Here is a 26169-nt window from a genome sequence, read left to right as displayed (position 1 = left end):
AATTCTTTACCCATTTGATATTAATTTCCTTGTCCTTATGCAAATTTTGGCGCTCTTAAGTACACGCAAGATAGATAATAAATGTGTACTCTTGTATCTATAGCCGGCCTCCGTGGCAGAGTGGTTAGCACATCGCGCTACGGCGCCAGGGGTCCCGGTTTCGAATCCCGGCCTGGACATGGATGTTTGTGAGTGTCCATTCATCAATTTCATCATATCACCACTCATCCCCATCTTTGCAAATTAGCCATAAGTGGCACAAAATGCGAAGTAAAATAAATCAAATCAATCAATCAATATTGTATATATATTCCTACGCCGTTTCTTTAAGCATCCATGTAGGAGCCTCCCCGATGGCGCAGCGGTGACGTCATGGCCTTGTGATCATGGCGTCCCGGGTTCAGTATCCGGTGGAGGCACCATAGTGGTTCGGATTCCACTATAAACTGTAGGTCCAGTCCCGTTTAGCCTTTCTGTGCATAAAGTGTACTTAAAACAAAAACTGAAACGTATTCATGTAATAATAAAAATGCAATATTAATAAATGTATATATTTTGATCAATATTTAATTTAATTATTTTAAGTTATAATTATTTCTGAGACACTTGGCTCGGACCCCCCCCCCCCAGAAATATATTTCTTGATACGTGCCTGTAAGACTGTTGGTCCAGTAAAAAAATTCACATTTAGTAGAACATAGTATGGATGTTGAGAGTAATAAATCCAAAGAAATGAAACAATCGTAGCTACACATGTTTTCCACAGTATTAATTTAGTCCGCAAGACATAAATACAATGCTTTTTGTTGCTATACGCGCCTTGCCATTCTACCTGCTAATTATTTGTTGTTTCTCCCGTCCCCAATTCCAAATCTGATCCCCAGGCCTTGAAAGACAACTAGAGGCTCTCTCTGCCTAATACGACAGCTAATATCTCTGCTACGAAGGAGCTGAAGAGGTTAAAAACGTTTTGTCCTTCAGAGGCAGCCATTAGCTTCTTGGTCTCCACTGGTGATTGACATGGTTTCACGCCACCCACTTCCCATTGTCTTTACATCCACAAGGGAAAATGAGATGACCCACGTGTCATGCTGTTCTCTCGGGCATTGCTTCTGTAGAAAGTTATGACGCACGTGCTAAAGAGGTGAATGGCAATATTAAAAAGGTTTAGACACCAATCTTTAAGACAGGGGTGCCACAGAGGGGATTCATGACGCACCTGCGTCGTGGGAATTTTGTGGGGACAAGATTTTATACCAATTCTATATACGTGTCTTCACACAAAAAGGGGGGGGGGGGTCGTTTCTTTGATTGACTTGTTATTGATTCTTAGTTATGGTTATTATGGGTAACAGTTAAGATATAGTGAAAACACATTTCTTCAAATTTACAGGAGAAATGATGGGAAAGTACTTACGGAATTGAGTTCCTGTGGACTTTTGGAAGATGGGAACTTATTCGACCGGTAAATAATGACATTTTCATTTTTCGACATTAATGTATCTCCGTTGCACGATAGCTCGTGCCACCATTACCGTCGACTACGTGAATCAAATGTTCCGTGCGTTCGATCATGTAACCCCCTGTCAGTGTAGCAACCACGCGGTAGTTTTACCAGATGACGTGCGAGCGTATTTTTTTTTTAAATTTAATTGTCTATGTTTGCCTAACCTAACCGAACCCAACCTAACCTTCCGTGAATGGTTTGTGGATCAATTTTCGCTTAAAACCCTTTTGTGAATAGTTTGTGCGGCATTTTTCGGTTCATAAGTTTGGAAACACTGCATATCAGCTGACGATAGACAACGTGAGTCAAGATTTGCCCGCCATATTGTGTGTAACGAAAGCGAATTAGCAGCGAACAATAAATACTTGTAATGTGAAAATTACGCTTTTTTCAGTGAAAAAAAACATAATCCCAAGTTGAAAAATGTTCCGCTATGCATATAAGGTAAGTACAAATGTAAATAATTCGGAAATAAAAGAGTTAAATGTGTTTTCACTATATCTAACTGGTACCATTATTATGTACAGTTTTTCTATCTACCTGTGGGTGGTCACGTCGATGGGGTTGAAATAAAACTCCGCCTCTTATGCCTTTAGAATCGATTTGGGAAGGGAAGGGGGGATATGCTGTTCCCATTAATACAAGGTTAGTCAAACAGACAAACGGTTAAGAATAAGGTTCAGTACACTAACAATGGCAGTGCGCGTTTCATATTAGCAAACATGAAAGCCAAACATGTGTTGCTTAAATATGTCTATATTATACTCTTCCGCAAATTTTGTCTGACCAAAATAATTTTAGTAATTAAATCGGCATAATGGGTGGGGGGGCAAGGGGAATGTTCTACCTTTTTGGGGGGGAGTGCGTCATAGGCCTTGGGTGGGATGCCCACCCCTGCTTCAAGATACAGACAAAAACAGTATTTATTTATTGAGAATATTTCAGTTACAGCACAGACGGCCATTTTACACTGAAACTGTGAACAATGAAAAAAGCAAAATATTTTAAAAAATATATTAATAATAAATAAAGAATTACATAATAACGCAGAAATGAACAAATATCAACAAAGAATAAGAAAAAGATTTGATGTTATTTACAAGTATTTCTTCTGTTAGAAGACCGGCTCTTTCTAAGTATCCCTTCATCAATTTCTCTCATTCCCATCTTCGCAATTAGCCAGAAGTGGCAGAAAAGCGAAGTAAAATAAAAATAAAAATTCTGATAGAAAACCGAAAGGCATTACAACCGATACTTGAAAGTGAAATTCCTCAAGGAGTGTGTTGCAGCGGATTTTGCCATTAACAATTTTTATAAATAACTGATATGCAGTTTGTAAGTTTAGAAAAGATAAGATTAGGATAAGGGGGGGTGGACTGATAAGGGGGAAGAGTAGGGTGACCAGACATACTGATTTCGGCATGATAGTCTTTTTTGAAGAGGGTCATGTCCTGCGGTCTGCGACGAAACTCCGAAAACCAAAACTTATTAAAATATGCTGCCAAAACATCAATTGAGCATGAGCATGAAGTATTTCCCTGATTTCAAACATTTCGTACACAAAGGTTCTCTAGGTAGAGAAATGCGGTCTTTTTTTAATAGTACCAACATTCAAAAACAGTAACGGCGATTGGGAGCCAAAACTGGAGGGGGGGGGGCGAGTAGTTTCCTTTCTCTTGATATAAAAGACTCAGCATTAAGAAGCCATAGTGCAAACGATACTCAATTTTGCTCCACATATTAGACATCATCTGCATATTGGGCTTTATGTTCGTCGGAAGTTGTTTCAAACAGCTGGATTGTAAGTAATGGTACAACTTCATAGCCTCCACGATCTCCCGATATTACGCCTGAATACAGTTCACCAGTTCCAGATGTTAAAACTTTGAAGGCAAGGAAAACAGATATATACTGGGTGAGTCTGTTAAAAGAGGCCCCGTGGAAAATTGCTCCTTGCATGTAGGCAAGCCCCCCCCCCCCCCCCGATTACAAATTTTAAAAGTAAGTAAAGTAAAAGAACATTTCGTAAAAATGTTTTGCTCGCAATGCCTGCTATTCTTATAGTCCATGTTCAGAGCTATAGCTATGGGGCGGCGGGAGTTGGCCATGGGAGCCAAACGATCTATATGAAAGAAAAATGTTAAAGAGAATGGCATGGCGCCCCGTAAAATTATTTAAAACAATTTCTTTCTATGAAACTTAATATTAAATAGTAATTATTACACTCTAATCCAAGAAGTCGTTGATCAATCAAGGGATTCCTATTTATTATTGTCAGGTGCCAAACACATGTATCTTACCTATAATTCACACAATATTTTGCAAAATGGTTAACATAACCAGTAGGCAAACATTGTCTGTAGTGATTCAAGAGTCTCCCCTTTGAAGGAAATAGAGTCCGTGGTGGACCAAGGGACCCATGTTTTAATGTTTTAGCAAGTACGTACAAATGTATTACAAATTTTTACAAAATTCATCAAAGTGTAGATAATATGTAATCATTATTATTTAATTAATTCGATTTTTCTTCCATAACACAACACAATGGTGTTGTTGGATTCTCGTTAGATTCCTTTGTGAGTAAAAATCTTGCCTACTGGAAACTAGAGGGAATCATTATGAAGCATGATTTATAAAGGGCTCCCTTAATCAGTTCTGCAGAGAGGCCCAAAGCTGTTGGTGCATATTAATCGTCTATTAACATTATCGACCTGTAAATATCAAGTAGATACTGTCCCTATTAGCCTATTTATGTTAAACTTTATATTCTTTGGCAATATGGAAAGGTCATTATTGAAATATTGCTATTTGATGTTGCTGGAAGTTTTTTTTTGTTCGTTGGAGTTTCAAGATATCACCCCTTTTCTGTTACTTAACTCTTTTGGGGGAGGGGTAACTGCCTCTGTGTACCCTGCTATATCTGCCAATGCGACACCGTATATTAAAAATGGCCCCCTCTAGGATTGACTTCGCCTTCCCTACAAATAATTCCTGGCTACGGGCTTGGGGGGGGGGGGGGCAGTTGCCACTTTTGATCCCGAACTATGCTAAACCTTATATTATCAAGGGAAACTAAAGTGTCGTTGCCCCCCAGTTTTGGAACCCAATCGCTGCTACTATTCATCACCTTTCATCCTCATCTTCCCAATTAGCAGAAACGCGAAGTACAATGAATCAATTCAATCAAACCAAACTAATTGCTTATCTTTGCTGCTATGACCAAATCTCTCCCCGCGGAAATTTTTGTTGGGGAAAATTCCCCTTATCCCTCAGAATTGCTCACCCTGCTGGGAACAATTATTCTCCTTTGGAGAATATAATTTCGGAAAGTTTGCTATTTTTAAGTACTTGGACTCTTATTGTAAATAGAGATAATAAAAACCAGTGGCGTACCCAGAGTGGGTTTAGTGGGGGTCTTAACCCCTATTTGGACCAATATTCCTAAAAAAAGCCACTCCCGTACTTTTGGATTGATTTGATGTTTTAAGTCCACTTTATGCACAGTAAGGCTAATCGGGACTGGACCTACAGTTTAATGTGAGATCCGAACCACTATGTGCCTCTACCGGGAATCGAACCCGGGACCCCTTAACACTCCCGTACTGCCATATCTCCTCCCTAAAGAAAAAAACAATCCTGGGCAGTCCACTGACAGAAACCAAACAACCTCTGTAGTTCACAAGCCCCTATTACCTTCTCGAACGCCACTGAATGGATGTCGTTGCGACTGAGCAATAAACTCACGTGAGATGTATTTTTATCAACATAAACAGATTCCTCTACTGCACGAAGCGAAACAGTACAGGAGCAGCATCTGGCGGCAATTTGCGTAACTACGTAGAATGACTGTGGCCGGCAGGATGAACACATTTCAACGCTTAAAAAGACAAGGTACAAAAAATATGTCCTGAGGGGGATTACGTCACACAAACAAGCCACTCCTCCCTGCATCAACAGGTTGTCTAGTGCTTTTTATCAAGATGGTTGCGTTTCTGAGTAACTTGTAGTAAACTGTTTTTTTTTGTGTGACGTAATATTTTAACCCTGTGACGCCACCAATGAAGGAAGTAAACACCGTAACAATACAACTCATTAAACATGAGGTAAAGTAATTATATTACAACTTTTTCACATTTAAGATAAACGTATATTGTTTGCAGCATATATTGCTGAAATTTACCTGAATTTACTTGACATTTACTTCAAGTGATAATTATAATCCATATGCTTAGATGGATAGAACAGTACACTTATGTATTATGGTTATGACATTTTAAGCTGGTAGTTTGTAATATTTTACGAACTTGGAACAAGTCACAATTAAACTTCTGGATTGAGTGTATATTATTTATTTTATATAATTTCTTTGTTTATGATTCATATTTGAAACATTTTATCCGGACGGTGTAGTGGTTAACGCTGTCGACTTGTAAGAAAAGGGTCCTGGATTGTTTCCCGGGGCGTATATATATGACCTGAAACTCTGAGGCGAGTGCCGATTGGCCTATCTGTGCATAAAGTGAACGTCAACACGCACATTATCACTGTAACGTTGCTAGATTCGAGAGGAGTTGTCATTTACATACTTTGGTCTTGTTTACAAACATAGTGACTCACGTAGCAGGGTACTAGGTGCAAGTAGTTCAGGCACAATGCCGCTAGATGGCAGAGCCGCCACTCTTTTTAGTTGTGCAAGGGTTTTGAAAGAAATCTCACCAGGCGGCGCTGAGGGTTGTCTCTTATTTGAACATCAAATTGTGTGACGTAGTCAGGCATGGGCTCCAATGGGTCCAGGCCCCTCCAGAAATGTTGCCAAAGTATGAGACTGGTCCACCTGCATCACCTTATAGCACTAAACATAATAATTAAAAATATTAACTAATATAATGCAATTTTAGTGTAAATAAGGCAATTGTGACAAATACACAACAAAGCAATAGGACTGAAATGCACGGAAACGGTGCTAAATACAACCAAAAGAATATCAAAATTATAAAAATTAAAGAACAACTGAAAAAGAGTATTGAAAATGATCAATGCCACAAATTTGAATATATTTGATATTCGTTATTTAGCGCTGATTTTCTTCCACTCTTGACTAAGCGCAACGACAGGATGGGTGGTGATGATATGAAATTGATGAAGAGGGTACTTCCAAAGAACACCCATTTCCAGACCGGGTTTCGAACTCCGGACCACTTGTGCCATAGTGCGCTGTGCTACTCACTACACCACGGAGATCGGCAAACAAGTATTAGCCAAATATGGCGAAATAAATGCAAAATAAAGCAATTTCTGTCTGTTTCCGAGTCTGAACTTGTATACAGTGCCAAAGTATTTTCAATTCAATTTGAATTTTATGATTTGTAAAGATATAGTAATAGCAATAATAATAAAAATGCATGGCTGAAGGGCAAGAAATCTTACTCTGCCCCAGTGGCGTGCCCATGATTTTCGAAAGGGAGGGGTTTACGTACCTTTGACGTTCTTTTTTTAGGGATACTGGACCAAAGTGGGGGTTATAACCCCCACCAACCCCCTTGTGCACGCCACTCCTCTGCCCCTTCTGAGAAAAAAATCCTGCGTGCGCCCTTGCTGGACTCATTGATTGCTAGGCGACGACGTTACCACTACGCTATCGAGAAGGTGGAAATACGCTTGAGGAACAGCGCTCTAACCCCCTTCGGTGGATGTTCTATCACGAAATACAATTTGGAAATAGCTTCCACACGAGTCCACGAATGAACCTCATAACACACGTCGAGATGTTCGCAAACCTTCATCTGTCAATCTGCTTCGGTACTTAGTATTCTGTCCACGCCCGGCGGCTCTGCTTAATTTCCTCCTTCTGCTGGGGACAGTTAGTTGTCACCAGTCGACCACCATGTTCATCTGAAGACAGAATGCGGTTCTCCTTCCTCTCTCACCAACAGCCATGGCTCCAGATGCTAGGAGAGCGACTCTTCACATGGTGCGTACTTTGTGCATCAATTTTAGTTTCTGTGGCTGCTACCAGCACATAATCATAGGCGCAGACTCCATGGGGTTTGGGTGGGCTCGAGCCCCCCCAAAAAAATTTCTTAAGAGGATCTAATGTATTATTTTGCTTCTCTTGTAAAGTTTAGTCTGAATTGTTGTGCCACATGAAATTAACTTTTAATACACATTTGAAATGTTCTAGACCATCAACTTTGGGGGGGGGGGGGGGGCTGAGACCGCTAAACCATCAACTTTGGGGGGCTATGACTAGAGACAGCAAAACACATGACTCATTACTATATACTAAGTATATAATTATGAGTATTCTTAACATTTTTACTAAAAAGAGTTTCAAAATAAGATGTGCATGAACTAGGGTAGTGGATGGTACGTTCGGGCTACAAATGGCTCTCACATGACATTCAGAACGAGATCATTGATATATTAGGGAAATCTGTTTTGCGCTCCGTGGTAGCAGATATTAAAAGTCGGGAATATTTTGATATTATGGTTGACAAAACTTGTGACATATCCATCCGTGGACAATTCACATTCTCCATTCGAACTGTGAATAAAAAAATTGATATTTTTGAGGAATTCATGGGCTTTTATTAGGGGTGTCGGGACGGTCGGGACGGGAAAAATTTTCAATTTCCCGACTAAGGTGGGAAATTTTTGGGACGTTAAATGTTCGAAATTTCCAGAAGCTCTGAAAATCTCGAATTCTACACCTCATTTTCACTTTAAGTGATTTCTGGATTAAAAACTAACAATTTACGATAAGTTCCAGAAATTAACAATGTAGAAAACGTCGAGAAATAACGACATTTTAAAATGAGAATTCGGTATTTCCCGACTGTTCGGGATCGGTACGGGAAATTTTTTTCCCGATCCCGGTCCCGACTTTTCTGGATCCCGCACACCCCTAGCTTTTATGAGATTCCGAACACTGAGGCCAAAACTTAAAAAAGGGAGAGATTGAGTCATTCATTAATTTATTTCAGTGATCAGAGCCCCCCAATATTTTTAACAAGTCGACGCCCCTGCACATAACTATACTCTATACAGGGATTTTGTGGAGCAAAAGGCCGCGCATAACGGCAGAGAAGGAGAGAAAGCGAGTGCACGGAGCGAAGCATAAACGCTGCAGCAAAGGCTGGTAGCTGAAGCCGCATTTTCCTCTTCGTGCACCCGCTCACTTCCTTCTCGCGCGTTCATTGGTCGAGCCCTACACTTGTTTCTGTTCGCTCGCTCCAAAGGTTCCCAGGACAGAGTGTAGAGTGGAATTATTTTATTCTCATCGTTGTAAGGTCATCTTGTCCTACCTCGCTTCCATACTCTGCCCCTGCTTTCTCTGGGGGGAAAACCGCACATAGCGGCAGAGAAGGGGCGGGGGGAGAATCGAGTGGACAGAGCGAACCAGTACAGCCATAACCCCCCCCCCCCCCTACGCTCAGGAGAAGATCCCTGACGCAAGTCAATTGACGTAGCGTCAGGCGACTCCACTATTAGGGTTGGGGGAGTGCACCCTGGGTCAGAAACAAGCGCTGTGGTCTTGCTGTAAGCTTTAAGGCTTGATTCACATCTACGCTCAAATCACTGTCCGCGCACAGTCAGGGGGTATCCACATTAGCGGTAAAGGTATGATCATCGTCAATCTGGTGTTGATTTCTTGACAGAGTTCACCGATTTTTAATTTTTTTTAAATGAAGAGCCTGTCGATTGTACTAACTCCAATCTATTTTCAGCGACGGAATTGGCTGTTACAGTACTGGCGTTCGAAGCAAATGGCAAAGAAAAGAAGATAAAAAGAATTGTGAAAGCGGAGAACGTTTATTTGCACTTACAATGTACAAAGCTACAAATGTCAACAATGTCGGTCTAGGTTTGGCATGAAAATTCTCCTGATGATTGTTTCATATCGACACTGTCGATCATTTCTTTTATTCGAACGTTTCCAACACAACACGGCTAAATAATGTACAACTACCATAACTCTTACAACACCACGAAAAATCCCAAAGAAATCACAATTAAATACCCACGCATAAGCACTTCCACAACGACAATGACCGCAGCGGAAGACTTCCTTCTACCCCTAAAATCTGCAAATAGACCGATCTTCCCCTGTCCCTCTGCACGCCCTCTCCCCTCATTTGGGGATCTTCTCGTGAGCGGTGAGCTGTACACGCCGCAGCGAAGGCTGGTAACCGCAGTCGCTTTCCCCCTCCACGCAATCCCATTCCCTCTCACGTGTTCATTTGTGGAGCCTTCTTTCCCTTGTTCCAGGGATGACATGGACATAGTATGTTCAGTTTGCGAATTTCTGGACCCAGGTATTCGTTCACAGGAATAATTATAATAACTACGTTTGTCATTATTATTATTAGAAAGAATATAAACAAAACTCCGTGGGCTAAGACCTGCCAATGAAGTCCCATCGCCGCTGTGATATGTCTACCTAGACTCGAACCCGTGATAGCCGGCTCCCGTGGTTAGTGCATCGCGCTACGACGCCAGGTGTTCCGGGTTCGAATCCCGGCCTGGGCACAGATGTTTGTGAGTGATCACTCACAATTTCATCATATCATCACTCAACCCCGTCTTTGCAATTAGCAAAACGTGGCACAAAAGCGAAGTAAAATATAGCAAATTAATCAATCAATCGAAACCCGTGGTCTCTCGCGTCGCAGTCAGATGCCCTTTATAAACCTTGGACCTAGAAGAATTCCCAACCGCTAAGATGACTAAATGTTCTAGCCTATTATTAAAAACTTGGTACTTTAGTATTATACGGACTACCTCATTTCAGACCGTCTGTTTTCTTGGAAAGCAAAAGAAACACTTATGGACATAATAGGAACACTGTATTTGAAAGTTTACAATATACAAGGCTGTCGCAGAGAAGGTGAGACTAATTCCTGTATAGGAAAACAGCGACCTCCATTGGCTAGCAAATGTACTAGTGTGAACATTTGGTTCATTAGCTGCCGATTGAGACCAAAATGAGCGCAATAGGTCAAAAAGTCGTGACTGCGTAGCAGTTAAAAGACAAGCATGTACATTGACCCCTCCAAGAATCATTAAAATGAAACAAAAAAATTACAAACCACAAAATTTTTATTCAGAATAAGCCATATCGAGTAGCCGTACATCTTTTTTCAAAATAGGCACCATTGACAGCTAAGCAAGCGTCCATATGCTCGTGCCACTTTGCGAATGTCTTTGAAAATTCGTCGTCAGGTAGCGAACTGAAGAAAACTTGCGCTGCGGTGATCACTTCTTTGTTCGTCATGAAATGATGACCACGTAAAGCGGCCTTTAAAAGTGGAAATAGCCAAAAGTCGCAGGGTGCATGGTCCGGGCTGTATGCTGAATGTGGGAAAATTTCAATTTTTCTCTTCGTCGTGTAATCCTGAAAAGCGCGCGCGGTATGCGGGCGTGCGTTATCGTGGTGCAAAATACAGGACTTCTTCAAATGCGGCCTATTTTTTGCTACGTGCTGGCGCAGAATCTCAATGACTCTTTGGTGATACTGTGGCTCTACTCAGTCTGTCTTGATCGGCATATGCCTGTTGAAACATTGCATATGTCTCCGCAGAACTTTTCCCTAAACGCCAACAAAATTTTATGGCATGTCGCTGTTCATCTTGAATACTCATCGCGAAAAGCAATGTTATACACAAAAACATGGAGGGGTAAATGAAACATGTTCCACGTAAATCAACACAGCTGCTCACTAACGTGGTTTCGCAACATGTGACAACTTGCTACGGAAACAGAGTGAGTCATCCTACACGACGCGATTAGTACCGAAACCATAGGCAGTGTTGCCAAGCCAGGAAAAAATCTGTCTCACCTTCTCTGCGACAGCCTTTGTATAAATCATACAATTTAGGTTAGGTTAGGTTAGATTAGTGGAAAAGCAAAGAAACACTTCAAACCTAACCTAACCTAACCTAAATTGTATGATTCATATATTGTAAACTTTCAAATACAGTGTTCCTATTATGTCCATAAGTGTTTCGTTTGCTTTCCCAGAAAACAGACGGTCTGAAATGAGGTAGTCCGTATAATACTAAAGTACCAAAAACTTTTAATGGCCTCAGTCGCCGTACTAAATCTAACTTACAATTCAGTGGCGCAACCACAGGGGGGCATTGCCTCCCAACCTTCGACGGAAATGAAATCTAGGGGGGCAAGAGGGGCAAACATTGACGGCTAAGGGCACCTGCAGGGGGCACAGAGGAGAATTGCCCCCTTCGATTTCAAATTTTATTCAAATACAAGTACATTTTGTAAAATTTTCTTGCGTCGCTGGCAAGGCCTGATTTTCTCACTTTCGTGAAGTTCAGAGCCGTATAACTCGGTGGTGGCTCAAGTCAGCCATGGGCGCCGAATTATCTAAATGAAAAAACGTTGTGCCTTGGCACCCCGTGATTATTATTTGCACCCTATTAGGGACATATAGGAGGATGCAAGGGGGGTGCAAACATTGACGGCCAAGGGCACCTCCAAGGGTGGCGCAGAGGAGAAATTGCTCCCTTCGATTTCAAATTTTATGCAAATTAAAATATATTTCGTAAAATTTTCTTGGTAGCTTCGCTCGCAAAGCCTACTTTTCTCGGTTTCGACAAATTCACAGCCTTAGCTAAGGGGCAGCGGGAGTCGGCCACGGATGCCGAGCGATCTGATTGAAAAAAGTTGTATAAGAGAGAATGAATGCCATGTCTTCCAGTGAAAATATTTGTGCCCTATTAAATCAATTTGTTTCAAATTGCAAAAATTGGATCTAAACATTTTCTGTAATGTAACGTATTTAAATAATGCGTGTTGTATATATATGTATTGAATAAACTTTCAATACGTAAACGATTAATGTTGGCATGTTGCATATATATTTTCTTATTTTATGTCGCTCCATGTTGCATATGTGTAAGACATAAAAGTTATACATGTTACATGTTCAAAAATTATTATCTGCGGAATGCATTTATCATTCATTTTCTGCCATTCAAAAATACAGTTTGTGTGCTTGTTTTCTATTATTAGCTAATGTGAAACTGACGGTTTTGAAAAAAAAATTTCAAATCGTTTGTTCCAAACAAATGCTTTAGCACCGACTTCTACCCCCTTTTTGCGTAATTTATGAAGATAATAACGTTTTTGATACTACTACTTTTATTACTACTACTACTACCACTAATAATAATAATAATAATAATAATAACGTCATTATTGTTGTTATTATTATTGTTATTGTTGTTGGTACGTTTATCCTGGTACTTGCCCCCCAGACAAAAATTCGTGGTTGCGCCTCTGTTGCAATTGCCCCTCCTAATACTCTCAGTTAGAAATTTAGTGTAGAGAAATCTTATTACCGTTATTAAACAATATTATTCTCTTTAAAAATAAAGTATTTTCAAGCCCAACAAAGTTTCAAGCAACTAGGGCGGGTTTATTTTCTGTATAATTGGACGATTTCACTTCATTCTCCAGCAAATTTGTTGTTATCAAGTCTCAAGCACTTTATTCGGTAGCCTAGTTGTGTTCCACCTACGTGGTCGCAGAATAAATTGGTCACACATTGGAAATGAATAAATTGAGTGTAGTTGTTTGGAAATCTGCTGTACCAAATCATGTTTACATGTAAATTAGTCTGAAGGACAATAAAGTGGGAGGGGAACAGGAAACTTTTCTGTCACGGAAGCTGGAATTCTTCAACTAGAGTGATCAGTTGTCAAAATTATTGGGGGGGGGACTCTGATCACTGAAATAAATTAATGAACGACCCACTCCCTCCCTTTTTAAAGTTTTGGGCTCAGTGTTCGGAATCTCATAAAAACCCATGAATTCCTCAAAAATATCAACATTTGTATTCACAGTTCGAATGCAGAATATTAATTGTCCACGGATGGATATGTCGCAAGTTTCGTCAACCATAATAGCAAAATATTCCCGACTTTTAATATCTGCTACCACGGAGCGCAAAACAGATCTCCCTAATATAGCAATGATCTCGTTCTGAATGTCATGTGAGAGCCATTTGTAGCCCGAACGTCCCATCCACTCTCCTAGTTCATGCACATCGTCTTTTGAAACATTTTTTTAGTAAAAATGTTAACAATACTCATAATTACATACTTAGTATATAGTAATAAGTCACGTGTGTTGCTGTCTCTGGTCATAGCCCCCCAAAGTTGATGGTTTAGCGGTCTCAGCCCCCCCAAAGTTGATGGTCTAGAACATTTCAAATGTGTATTTAAAGTTAAGTTCATGTGGTACAATTCAGAGTAAACTTTACAAGAGAAGCAAAATAATATATTAGATCCTCTTAAGCAAAATTATTTGGGGGGCTCTGCACCCACATCGTTAACATTGGGGGGGGCCTCGACCCCCCCCCCCCCCCAAGACCCATGGAGTCGGCGCCTATGAGAGTGATTTTCGATGAGTCCGGACACACTCTATGTACGCCCCTGTTTCGTACCCATCAATAGAATTAAATAGTGAGATGTAATGAACTTTCCTCTTTTTCGATTGAACTTTCACATCAAGTATTTTGCCCTCCCCCCCCCTCCCGCTTAATCAGAGGGTCTTCGAACGCATATAGAGGATACCTCCCCCGTTTTCCCTCTCACAATCTTGCAAGAAAATGCTGAGAAAAAACTAAGAGGCCACAAAACATAGTTCGACCGAGATTCCCAGGTTTCTGCCAGACTAGAGGAGACTCCCACGATGCTCCAGGAGCCGTAGCGATTTTTTTTCTGGTTTGTCGGTGGCAACCCTTCCCTCCCGTCAGCTGCCCACGCGGCGAGGAATCAATCAGTCGCCTGCGAAGGCGTCGACTCTTGGAAGGAATGGGGGGAAGGGGGGCGGTTTCCGGTGAACAGAATACTTTTCTCTCTCGTAAAAAGGTCGACCCTTAAACCTCCCACGCTCCCCAGGAATTCAAGGAAGACCCTCTGGCATACAAGCATCGCTACCTTTGCTTCTATGGGGGGGGGGGGGGTGCATGAGGAATAACATAATGCATCAATATCCAGGGTCGCCGTTGAGGTGAACCAGGGGTGGTAGGTAGCCAGTGGCGTGCCCATGATTTTCGAAAGGGGGCTTAGGTATACTTATTTTTAGTACTCAGTCCTCATTTTGCCATCCTCTGTACTATTTGACGTTCTTTTATTTATAGGAATACTGGGCCAGCAACCCCTGGGCACGTCACGGGTGGCAGACCACAAATTTTCGATGGCTTAGAGGAAAAGTTACTTAATTTTTTTCAGAAACTTCCAGATTATCTTGTTGAGAAAACTTCACAAAATTGATGAAGGGGACACTCACAGAGAACACCCATTCCCAGGCCGGGATTCGAACCTGGTACATCTTACGTCGTAGCGCGCTGTGCTAACCACTCCGCCACGGAGGTCCGCAGTTTCATCATTTTAGTTATTGCACTTGTTGGGAAATTGACTTAGTTAAATATAAATGCAATAATGTGCCTCTTGCATGTATTCGATCGATCGATTTGGTTTATTTGACTTCGCTTTTGGCTAATTACGAAGATGAGGATGAGTAATGACTTGGGCTCGGAAGTTGAAGACCTAAAAATATCAAAAAAGAACCTAAAACGGAAAAAAAAGACGTATAAATGTGAAATTAATTAATAACTTCAGTTTTAATTACATATTTAATGAATAAAAAAAATAAAAAATTCTGGTGGTATGGAACACACAGTGCGAAAAAACTGAAAGCTTCAAAACAAGATAAAGTTGCCACTTACAGCGCGACCTTCCAGACAAGTTACGGTTAAAGGACCTTGTACCGTGCCTGCTTCAGTCGTCCAAAAATGTTTTTCTCTCGTTTCAGGGATGGTTCAAATATATTTCTTTCTTTCTTTCTTTTCGTTTCTTTACTACAGAAAGGATGTTTAAGAGGTGATGAACTGATGATGATTCGAATTGAGAATGGGCAGTAAAAACGTAGTCGAAAGAAGGTGAAGTTGCAAAAAAAAAAGCCGTTAAGACCTAAAAAGGCTAAAAAAAGGACCAATAAGCCAAAAAACGCCGAAAAAGGCAAACAAGGACAAATAAAACCCACCTTTTTCTGGCCTACAATGACCCAAAATGAACATATATTATGTTGGGCCTCGTCTTCGGACACTAGGAAAAAAAAAGGATTTTTCCTCAACTTTCGAGTCCTAGTGATAATAGTTGAAGGGCCGGGCATGTATTCGAAAAAGTAGTCACCATACGTATTAGCTAGAAATTTTAGAGTTCCGTTTCGAAATCGTCATGTAGTTATACAGGGCGTCCCAGTTAAAAGTAGCCGGCTCCGAACAACAGTTACATGCCAAGGATCATGAAAAGAAGTGTACTGATAACCTTGAGTACTTACCACGGTTCACGTTACAAGGGACTATTCCATTTCACCGGTGCAATGTAGCCGTCATTTGCCTCATACATAGACAAATGTCTTTGTACTTTTAACTGGGACACTCTGTACGTACATGATATATTAAACAACTACTGCAACTTCGAACTTAGCCAAGCATTTTTAAAATTACAGTTAAATGTTCTCTGCTTACGCAAATACATTTAAAACAATTACGGTATTTGAACCACATGATCTACAAATGATATTCTTATTTGTATGTAGTATACAAATATATTTAGCGTGTTGATTTTCTTATTAAACGTAAATCAAGTAATAGATAACATAACAAACTTTGCGAAAAGCTACAGTTAGGCATAATATACTCAACTCAACAAAATTTTATTGGACTTACAGCTTTACATGTGGCTGTTTACACCCAGCATATATTTTAAATACATAAGATACATTTTTAACATAACTTTTACACACGAAGTTCAAATACGCTCTTAAATACATTTTTATATAACTACATTCAATCATTCATTAACAGAAATAAATTACAATTTTATATCAGCTTGTCTCAAAAAATCAAGTATAATACAGGGTGTCCCAAAATGATTACCCTGATTTCATAATGTTCTTACTCTTCAGTGATTGCACATATTTTGATTTTTCTCTTGCAGATGCGTTGGACCAATCGTCGAGTTTTTCTGGCTGTGTGAAATTAATATGCAGGTTCGTCACTAGGAGCACTGCTGCTCTTTATTCTGATCTAATATTTTACCCTTTTCGACTGTACCTGTATCTAGAAACTTTTGCATCCAAGATTTTATCAACTTCGCATCTCGTGGTTGCTTTCCATGGCGATTTTGAAACTTCCGTTGCACCGTTTTTGGTGATTTCGTCTCAGCCAGCCACACGACACACTGAGCCTTTTCTTGTGTAGAAGACATGTTTTCAGATTAAACAGCAGCAACGCCCCTAGCGACGAACCTGCATATTAATTTCACACAGCCAGAAAAACTCGACAAACGGTCCAACGCATCTGCAAGAGGAAAAATGAACATCAGGTCGATCACTAAAGAGTAAGAACATTATGAAAACAGGGTTATCATTTTGGGACACCCTGTATATCCAATTGGAATATCTGGTGCATACAACATTGAAGTCAAATTAATTGGAAAACGAACATTAATTTTTGATAATGTTTCGTATAAAGTTTTTCGCATAACATACAGTGAAATTGTCTTAACCGTTTAAAAAAATATCGCAATACAAGTGATCAGACACATGTGGTAAAAATTGTACAATGTTTATATTTACACCATTAAGACAACACCAACCAGTATTACTTCTGTTTGCTTGTTGAAGGTAATAAAATTCTATTAATGAAACAGTGTTGGCAAAAGTGATGAGAATACAAATATAATAATTTAGCTGTATCCCCACCCTGTTCTATAGCTTAAAAATCGCAACTGCTTATTTGAGCAGGTTTAGGAAAGAGTTGCCCACACCATTGTCAAACAACAGTTCCAGATGGTCTATGATCTGGCAACAGCTCAGTGCAGCTCAAGCGAACGAGAAGAGGTAGGGAAGGTTTTTCTGCTTCTAACTTGGTGGTAAAGGGGTTATAGACTGTTTGTATCCTTCAATGCAAATTTCTGAAAGTGTAAATCAACCATTCCATGTGACATTAGAGGAGAAATTATGCAGAATTTGGAATTATTAATGCAGCAGAAGTAGGATTTTGTGTGTGGTGTTTCCACTTAATTTAGTTTCATTATGTTATAGTATTATATATAGTATTAATTTTGTTCTAATTGTCTAATGTATTGTTTCTATATATTAACTCTGAAGTATCCTAGTTCATTTCTGAAACAAATTTTAGTTTGAAGAATCTATGATAATTTTCATAGCCTTTCGTTGCTAAGGTGCATGGTGGAATTGACCAAATACATATATTTTTTAATACTGCAGTTCATTAATAATAATAACGCCATACAAGTGCAGAATGAGTTAGTAGGTTTACAGTATTTTTGTCACTTTATGTAAATACCAAAAAAGAGGGAAAGAACTACCTTGCCGTAGGTAAAAAAGATAATTTGTTTGCTGTACAGAATATCCCGATAATACCACAAGAGTCTTATACATCGCATAAACCAGTGTTTTTGAACCACTGCCACCTAGCGTCAATTATGCCAGGTCGCGAGAGCTCCTGAAGTTTGCAACCTGCAGCCCGAGCTGGCAACCGCCTGGAAAGATGGTCGGTCCTTCGTTCGGAGTTCAGCCATGAGCGGAAATCCTTTTGCGTCAGTGGCGGTGAGCGAACAAACGATGTAACAACGGGGGTGGGGGGGGGGCCGTTTGCTTCTCGCCTCCAAATTTTTACTTTGACGGACGGGCTCAACGGTGAATTTAGTTTACCCATCAGTTTTCATTGACAAATATATTGGAATGGAAATATTCTGATTAGTTGGAATTTTTCGTTGTCCGAAATGGAACATGCCCACAGAAAATCAGCACTTACCAAATTAATTTCATGATGTTGGCGGGAGGAACCTGCATTTGCTTTAGATCCAGTGGTTGTCAACTAATTTAAACCAAATTCTATATTTGTTAACAACATAATCGAACTAATTACCCTCTATGATTATGGATATACAATATTATTAATTAATATTACATTTCAATGGTTACATATCAATAACGTGTAAAGAAGAAGAAGAAAAAAGCTATTTACGAATAAAATTGTTGGGAATGGGGCATTTACTTTTAGAAAACGAATTTACCGGGCCGCGGGGTCACGTTTGCGTGGGCAAATGAAAACTGGAAGGGCCCGGGTTTCGGCACCCCTGGCTTGCACTCTGCTGATAAAATATAAAATCTCCCCCCTTTATTTCTATTACAGGGAACTGAACGTTAAGTATCGTTTTGACTGAATGACCTTTTTCTTGGTATTGTTTATGGAAGCATTGAAAATGCTTGTGTCATTTACTGGTCGTGTTCTTGCTGTTCTGCTTTGTTCCCTTATCGCTGTTGACAGCAGCGAAAAGTTCACAAGCTGAGTCGCGCAGGTTCAAGTTACATGAATACAACCACAAGGCAGCTCATGTTAAAAGACTTTCGACATGCCTTTCTTCCTGTTGCTATGCGTCTCGCCAGTGTGGAGGCGTCTGTGGACGGTTTCCACTTCTTTCCATTCAAGGTTACTTGTAATAGTTTTGCCAACTGAAACTCTCGGTGTGTGTGTTTGAAAGACATTTAATAATAATAACCCGTGGCTCGACAGCCGTTGAAGGGGTACCGACTGCCAGTCTCCCTCCCACAATCCTACCTAGAGGTGCGGAGATCTTCAACCGGTAATGGGGTGATGTGGGGTCAGCACGTCGAACCCTCAGCCTCAGCCTTTATAAGAGGGTTACGCTACTCACTCGTAGCTCCCCAATTGCCTCACGATGGTGGGTTGCCACCGGTCCTATACACAGGCCGAAAACCCAGACTGAACCCAGGCGGACCCCAACCCAGAGCTCCCCAATTTCCTCACGATGTTGGGTTGCGACCGGTCCTATACACATGCTGAAAACCCAGAGACTGAACTGAGGCGTACTCGAACCCAGAGCTCCCCAATTTCCTCACGATGGTGGGTTGCCACCGGTCCTGTACACAGGCCGAAAACCCAGAGACAACCCAGGCGGACCCCAACCCAGAGGTTCCCAATTTCCTCACGATGTTGGGTTGCCACCGGTCCTATACACAGGCCGAAAACCCAGAGACAACCCAGGCGGACCCCAACCAAGAGCTCCCGAATTTCCTCACGATGTTGGGTTGCCACCGGTCCTATACACAGGCCGAAAACCCAGAGACTGAACCCAGGCGTACTCGAACCCATGACGTCCCGCTGTCGGAGCCCAAAGCACAGCACCTTAGACCGCACTGCCACGGAGAAGGACTTGAAAGCCAATCCTGAATTACTGGTCTTTCGTATTTCCTGCACAGACAGAACGCAGTGACGGAACCGGATATCAGTGATTTATGCACACCCCCAACCAGTGGCGTGCCTAGGATTTTCGAAAGGGAGGGGTTATGTATACTTTTTCTTGGCAGTCAGCACTCATTTTGTCATATTTGCCTACCTTTGACGTTCTCTTTTTTAGGAATACTGGGCCAAAGGGGGTGTTATAACCCCCATCAATCCCCCTTGGGCACGCCACTGCCCCCAATACCCTCCCAAATATCCTCAATGCGGTTCTGAGTTCCTTAGACTTAAGAACATTATTTCTAGGTCATTAAATCATATAACAATTACACGTAATTTAGAAAGACGTAATATAATGAACGCCATAACTAGGTAATATACAGGTTGCGTTCAATTGCTTGATAGATACATTTGCATTCTAAGAAAACCCTAACTCATACAGAGAAAGAGCTTTGGAACTAGTAACAACGAAAAACGTGACCAAATTTTCATTGCCAGGTTCAAACTTAACCCGGAATCGGTGGCGCTCGCTGTAGTCACGTCGCCGGTGAGCACAGCGCTCATCCTTGCTTTTCAAGCTCCGTCAACTTGGAGTGCAACAATCACGAACATTCAATTTCACAATACCAAAGTTTTATACAAGTTTAGTACACCCCGTGAAAAGATTTGTAACGCCTCGGTTCAAGAGAAATTCAAACTTCAAAAGTTGCACTCCAGCAGCAACAACTGCGGATTTCAAAGAAAGCAAGCAATATTGCCAAATCCTAAAATGCCATCATCTTCTTATTGAAATGAACAATTTTATGCACATTTTTTCGACAGATTTTTCCTTCTCTTCTGAGCCTGGGCTTCGCAGGTAGCCTACTTAGCCTGAAATTTACGCCTCTGATTTTCAGTGAATTTATGCTAATAGAACCAAACCTAACAACGTACGTATTCCTGGTCTGACGTCAGAACGCAAGGTTGCTAAAGCGCTGTGCAAGAAGGGCACGCTGTGCATTTCGGCACGGAAACCCTTGATGACTGGAGCATTAATGGACATGGAGCTTTCAATTTTGTTTGTTACTTAATTGATTGATTGATTGATTTGTTGTTTTAAGTCCACTTTATGCACAGTAAGGCTAATCGGGACTGGACGTACAGTCCCCTTGATTACAAGGCGACGACGCTACCACTGCGCCATCGGGAGGCCTCATTTGTTACTTAATTAAAAACGTATATATATATATATATATATATATATATATATATATATATATATACCGGGTGGTCCATTTATAATGATAGTATGGAATATCGCATGCAGAATGCATCCAATCGAAAAATTGCACAGAATAAAAGTTTGATACTATTGAGGGGGTAAGTCAATGCCGCAAAAAATTTCGTCGCACCCCTTAGGGGGGCGGGGGGTAAATTTGAAATTTCAAATGGAACACCCCCATTTGTTTTACATATTTGGATTCCGTGTTGAAAGAGAAGAATTTTTTGTTTGAAAAATTTTGTAAAAAAATTGCAAACTTCGAACATTTATAAACATTTGGTAGTTTCAGATTCATTTTGTTCCCTTTACGTAATAACGGTTTTGGTTTCCGTTGAGAACATTGCATAAACGAATTTTATTCAAAAAATGTGTGCAAAGAATTCGGCAAAAGAAAATTGTTTGCAATTTATGTTTTTGTGTAACAATAAATAATATTAATTTGTTCCAACTCTTACCCCCTCAATAGTATCAAACTTTTATTCTGTGCAATTTTTTGATTGGATGCATTCTGCATGCGTTATTCCATACTATCATTATAAATGGACCACCCGGTATATATATATATATATATATATATATATATATATATATATATATATATATATATATATATATATATATATATATATATATATATACACACACACACACACACGTCCTTTCAATTACAATTTCTTTGAGGGGGATAAAAACATTTCATGGCAGGGATGAAAAAATTTACTTTTGACAGGGATAATATTTTGTGACGGGGGAATCCCCGGCATCCCACCCCCGTTAATTCGCGCACTGTCAACCCCCCCCCCCTAAATTTTTTACACAAAGACCCAGTTTATGGCCATTTTGCCTCGAGTTAAAAAGGAAGGAAGCAATCAAAATAAAAGGAAAAAAAAAGCAACAGAGCGTTCATCGGTAGTGAGCGTGACATCCTTTGCGTAACTTTATCGCAAACTTATCGGGAAATCCCCTGCCTGTGTAATTGTTGAGCAGCGAGTTTTAGATAGGAAAAAATCTTGTGTTTTGAAACAGAGGTTTTTGTGTATTTTAAATACCGGTTTCCATATCTTAATATTCTTGGTAACACGTCACAAGTTACAACAGGGAAGAATTTCCATGTGCGTTCTCCCCCCCCCCCAACTATTTTGTCATTCTTTATCTATCTGCTCACAGGAATTGTTTTAGAAAATCTTCTGTGCAATCTATCCTTTATTTTTCATAATCACTCGTGGTCAGAGGTAAAAAGAAGATAAAGTGCTCCCCTGTGCTTAGCACCACGCCATGAAGGCGTATAGGGGGTGTGGGGGCAATGCCCCACACTTTCTTGATTCGGTCGTGAGTGGGGGTGATGTGATCAGCATCACGCCCCTCACCGCCTTTACCCTCCAGAATTTTCCCCAGGTACCCATGTCATTCGACGCTGGGTGGGCCCCGGGGCCGCTTCCAATGTTTGAAAAGTTCCCGGATTTGAACCGGTTCGTGGTCAGAGGTAGTCTACAAATAAATGAGGCGAATTTGGTTTTAAAGAAAGATTAAAACAACATTTTGCAGCGGAGTAATGCAGATAGTGCGTTGTTTTTGTTATATAAAGGCGTTAAGGCTCGGCTGGACCTTTGGCACCCGAATGGGCGATTTTTTAAAAAAAATCCTCTCCATTTGAAAAACTGCTTTGATATTCCAAAATATGAAAAATTTTCATATTTTGGAATATCACAGCAGTTTTTCAAATGGAGAGGATTTTTTAAAAAAAATCGCCCATTCGGGTGCCAAAGGTCCAGTCGAGCACCGTGGCCGCGCGGTCTAAGATCAAGGCGTTAGACTTTCGACCTGGTTCGAGTCTCTGGGGGGAAGCGTAACAACTTTTCTCCTGAGATTTCGACCATTGCATGGGATCCGTGGCCAGTCACCATCGTGAGGAAATTGGGGAGCTACGAACGAGTAACCCGGTCATGGAAAACCTACAACAACAACTGTTGGGTTCGTCGTGCTGACCACACGTCACCTCGTAACTGGTTGGTGATCGCTCACCTTTGCTGAGGCATGTGGGAAGATAGGCCTTGGCCCTCAAGGGCTGTTGCGCCACGGGTTGTTTATTCATGGTGCCTTGATTGATTGTTTTTTTTTCTTCGCTGCTTGTACCACTTTTGGCTAATTTGACAAGATGGGGTGAAATTGGGAGTGATGATATGATGAAATTGATGAATGGACACACACAAACATCCATGCCTAGGCCGGGATTCAAACCCAGGACCCCTTGCGTTGTAGCGCGATGTCCTAACCAGTCCGCCACGGGGGCCGGCATGGTGCCTTGAGAGCAGAGTAATATGGCCTGGTCTTTATAAAAGGAACACAACGTACGACATTTTCCCGTATTTTGGTTCAAACAACAATAGAGATGAACTCAAAATTTTGTAAATTTCACTTTTGGGTTAATCGGGACAAAGAAGAAAGGACGAGAGAAAATTACTGAAAAAGGGAAATTCAAGAAAAAAAAGGATACACTGCAGATGGTGTGGTGGTTGCAGTTCCAGCGCTCCATACTTGTCTCCAACTTTGAAAACTTAGACGTTGTCATACTCTGCTAAGCCCCTCGCGGCAACAGTGTAGGGGAAGTTTATATGAATACTATAATATGTACTATTAAAGTGTTTAACAATTTAGTTCAGACTGAAAAGGAAAAATTAGTAAAATATCTAAAAATAAGTTAAACGAAACGGAACGGTCCATTGCCATTTCTGACGAGACCGAACGAGAAGGTTCCAGATATTCATGAACCGGAATGCCGTTTCGGTCCACTACGGTCCATTTTGAACTTTGGGTATTAATATTCAGAAGAAACTCATCATGTAAATTGTTACAAGCCATTACAGCAGCGAACTTAAATTAATAACGATAGATGGCAGCACAGTAAAGCAAAGTTCTTGGGTAAGTTGCTGTAGGGATAAATCAAACAGAATGAGAAGAAATCTTTCGTAAAACGGTGGGGAATGACTAGTAAACAACACACACATAAAATGACGACAATGTAAGAAAAAGAAGAAGAGAAGTGATATAGACAATAAAGAATAACCGCTTGCGTTACTACAAACTTTATTATTAATAAATCGGCTATCAGGAAGAAGAGATGAAATGGGCAAATACAACATTGAATTGTGTTACCAAATTACGAAACTCTTGCATTGAATTATTGGATTTATTTTACACTTTTCATTATTTAAATGGCACACATTTATATCATAATCTCCAGAAAAGGATATAGATTTTTATTATTTATGACTGAAGAACACGAACAGCAAATATCAATATTTCATAAACGTAAAACTCCACCTGGTTTACGACAGCTTCTACATCACTAAAGGGGCTCTAAACATTGACCACAACTGGAAATTCCACTTATAAATTGTTCCGTGTGACAAGAAACAGGAAATTACATTTCCAGTGGATTTGGGTTAGCCTGGATTGCATAGACAGATCATATGTGTGTGTGATTTTGTGCTGTAGACCTTAATGCAAGACCTGAATATATTGTATGACTGTTCTGTCTAAAGTTCCACAGAAAGGATATTAAATAGCTTTACTGCGTGCAGTATATGTCTGGGAAATAGAATATACGGCGAGCTTTCAGTGGTCTGCTATGTTATGGGTGCAGTGGCGGCGAATAGGAGAGCGAGGGGGGTGGGCAGTTGGTTCCTTACTTCTTGCCACTTTTTACCCCTGCACTGTGCCCACTTAATCCTAAGCCCTGTCTACCAAGAAAACGTAAACTCTCCTTGCCCCCTCCCTCTCCCACGTTTTGGCACAAAAACAACATGTATGTAGAATGGCGAAATCATTTATTTTACTTCGCTTTTCTGCCACCTTTGGCTTATCGCGAACATGAGAATGAATGGTGTGATAAGATGAGTTGGATGAAAGGACAGCACATAACACAAGTCTCATGAAGGATTATACTGGCCGTGAGTCCAGCCGCCAGAGCCTCGCTAGTCTGCAAAATGATGGCTAGGATGTACTACATGGAAGTACTGGCGGATGCAGGATTTGTGGGTGGGGGAATACACTATAAAATATTTCATGGTAACATTATCGTATGAGGGAAACGGATTTCTTCAAATTTCCTTCAAATTTACAGGAGAAAGTACTTACGGAAATCATTTTCTTTAGCGTTGTGGAAGTTCCTGAATATAGATTTGATCCATTTTAATGTGAATGCGTGTTGTTTTGTGCGAAAATCTCTGTCCGGCACGCTGTTTCTGCTCACGCCATTTGCTTTCTGCATGAGAGTGCAATGTTCCGTGTGTTAAGATGATGCACCCCCGTAGTCAGTGTTTCAGCCTCGCCGTGTTTTTACTAGAACATGACGTGTCGAGTAATTTTAATTTTTTTTTTTAACTATGCTTGCCTAACCTAACTTAACCTAACCTAACCTTACGGAAAATGGTTTTTGGGGCTAACGTGAATAGTTTTTGGGGCTAACGTGAATGATTTTTGGGGCTAACGTGAATGGTTTTTGGGGCTAACGTCAATGGTTTGTGGGGCTAACGTCAATGGTTTGTGAGGCTAACGTCAATGGTTTGCGACGTATTAGCATAATTTCAAATCCGAGCACGAAAGTAGATATTTTCCGGTGAACGAGGTTACAACACTGCATAAATCGATAAAACACACTCAGAACGCCCCCTAAACCAGTACGCTATCACGGCCATAATGTGTTACAGATTCGAAACAACAAGTAACAGTAAGTACTCGTAAATATTTCACCTTAAGAAATGTTCCGCATTCGAAAATAACACGTTAGCAATGTAAAGAAGTCCGAAATATATGATTCGTAGGTGTTTCCCTCATACGATAATAGTACCATATTTCATAATTACCATTTCAACCTTCGTCTTGTAGGCTGTAAAAAAAGACAATAAATATTAATCGGGAATCATTTTAAGAAAGGATTTCAGTGACCACTTTTGGTTTCCCCCGAATTCTCAACTGCATTTATTTGTCAATGTTGATTTTCTCAAAAACTCGGAGGGCTGTAGCCCCATCAGCCCCCTCTGCGTACGCCAGTGCATGGAAGGGAGGTTGACATTTGGG

General features: G+C 40.6%; 1 protein-coding gene across 1 annotated transcript in view; it reads left to right on the top strand.

Annotated features, from left to right (window-relative positions):
• Positions 1–5483: 5483 nt before the first annotated feature.
• LOC145997467 (sialin-like) overlaps positions 5484–26169 on the top strand; it is a 98003-nt gene continuing 77317 nt past the window's right edge. The window contains exon 1 of the mRNA XM_083134547.1: positions 5484–5610. Coding sequence (XP_082990673.1) covers positions 5566–5610 — 45 coding nt within the window. The 5' untranslated portion in view covers positions 5484–5565. The remainder of the gene's footprint in view (positions 5611–26169) is intronic.

Source organism: Lepisma saccharinum, chromosome 13 (genome assembly GCF_977018435.1).
Source record: "Lepisma saccharinum chromosome 13, izLepSacc3.1, whole genome shotgun sequence".
NCBI classification, from domain to species: Eukaryota; Metazoa; Arthropoda; class Insecta; order Zygentoma; family Lepismatidae; genus Lepisma; species Lepisma saccharinum.
Note: the sequence above shows the minus strand (reverse complement) of the source record. Positions and strands in the feature narration are given on the sequence as shown.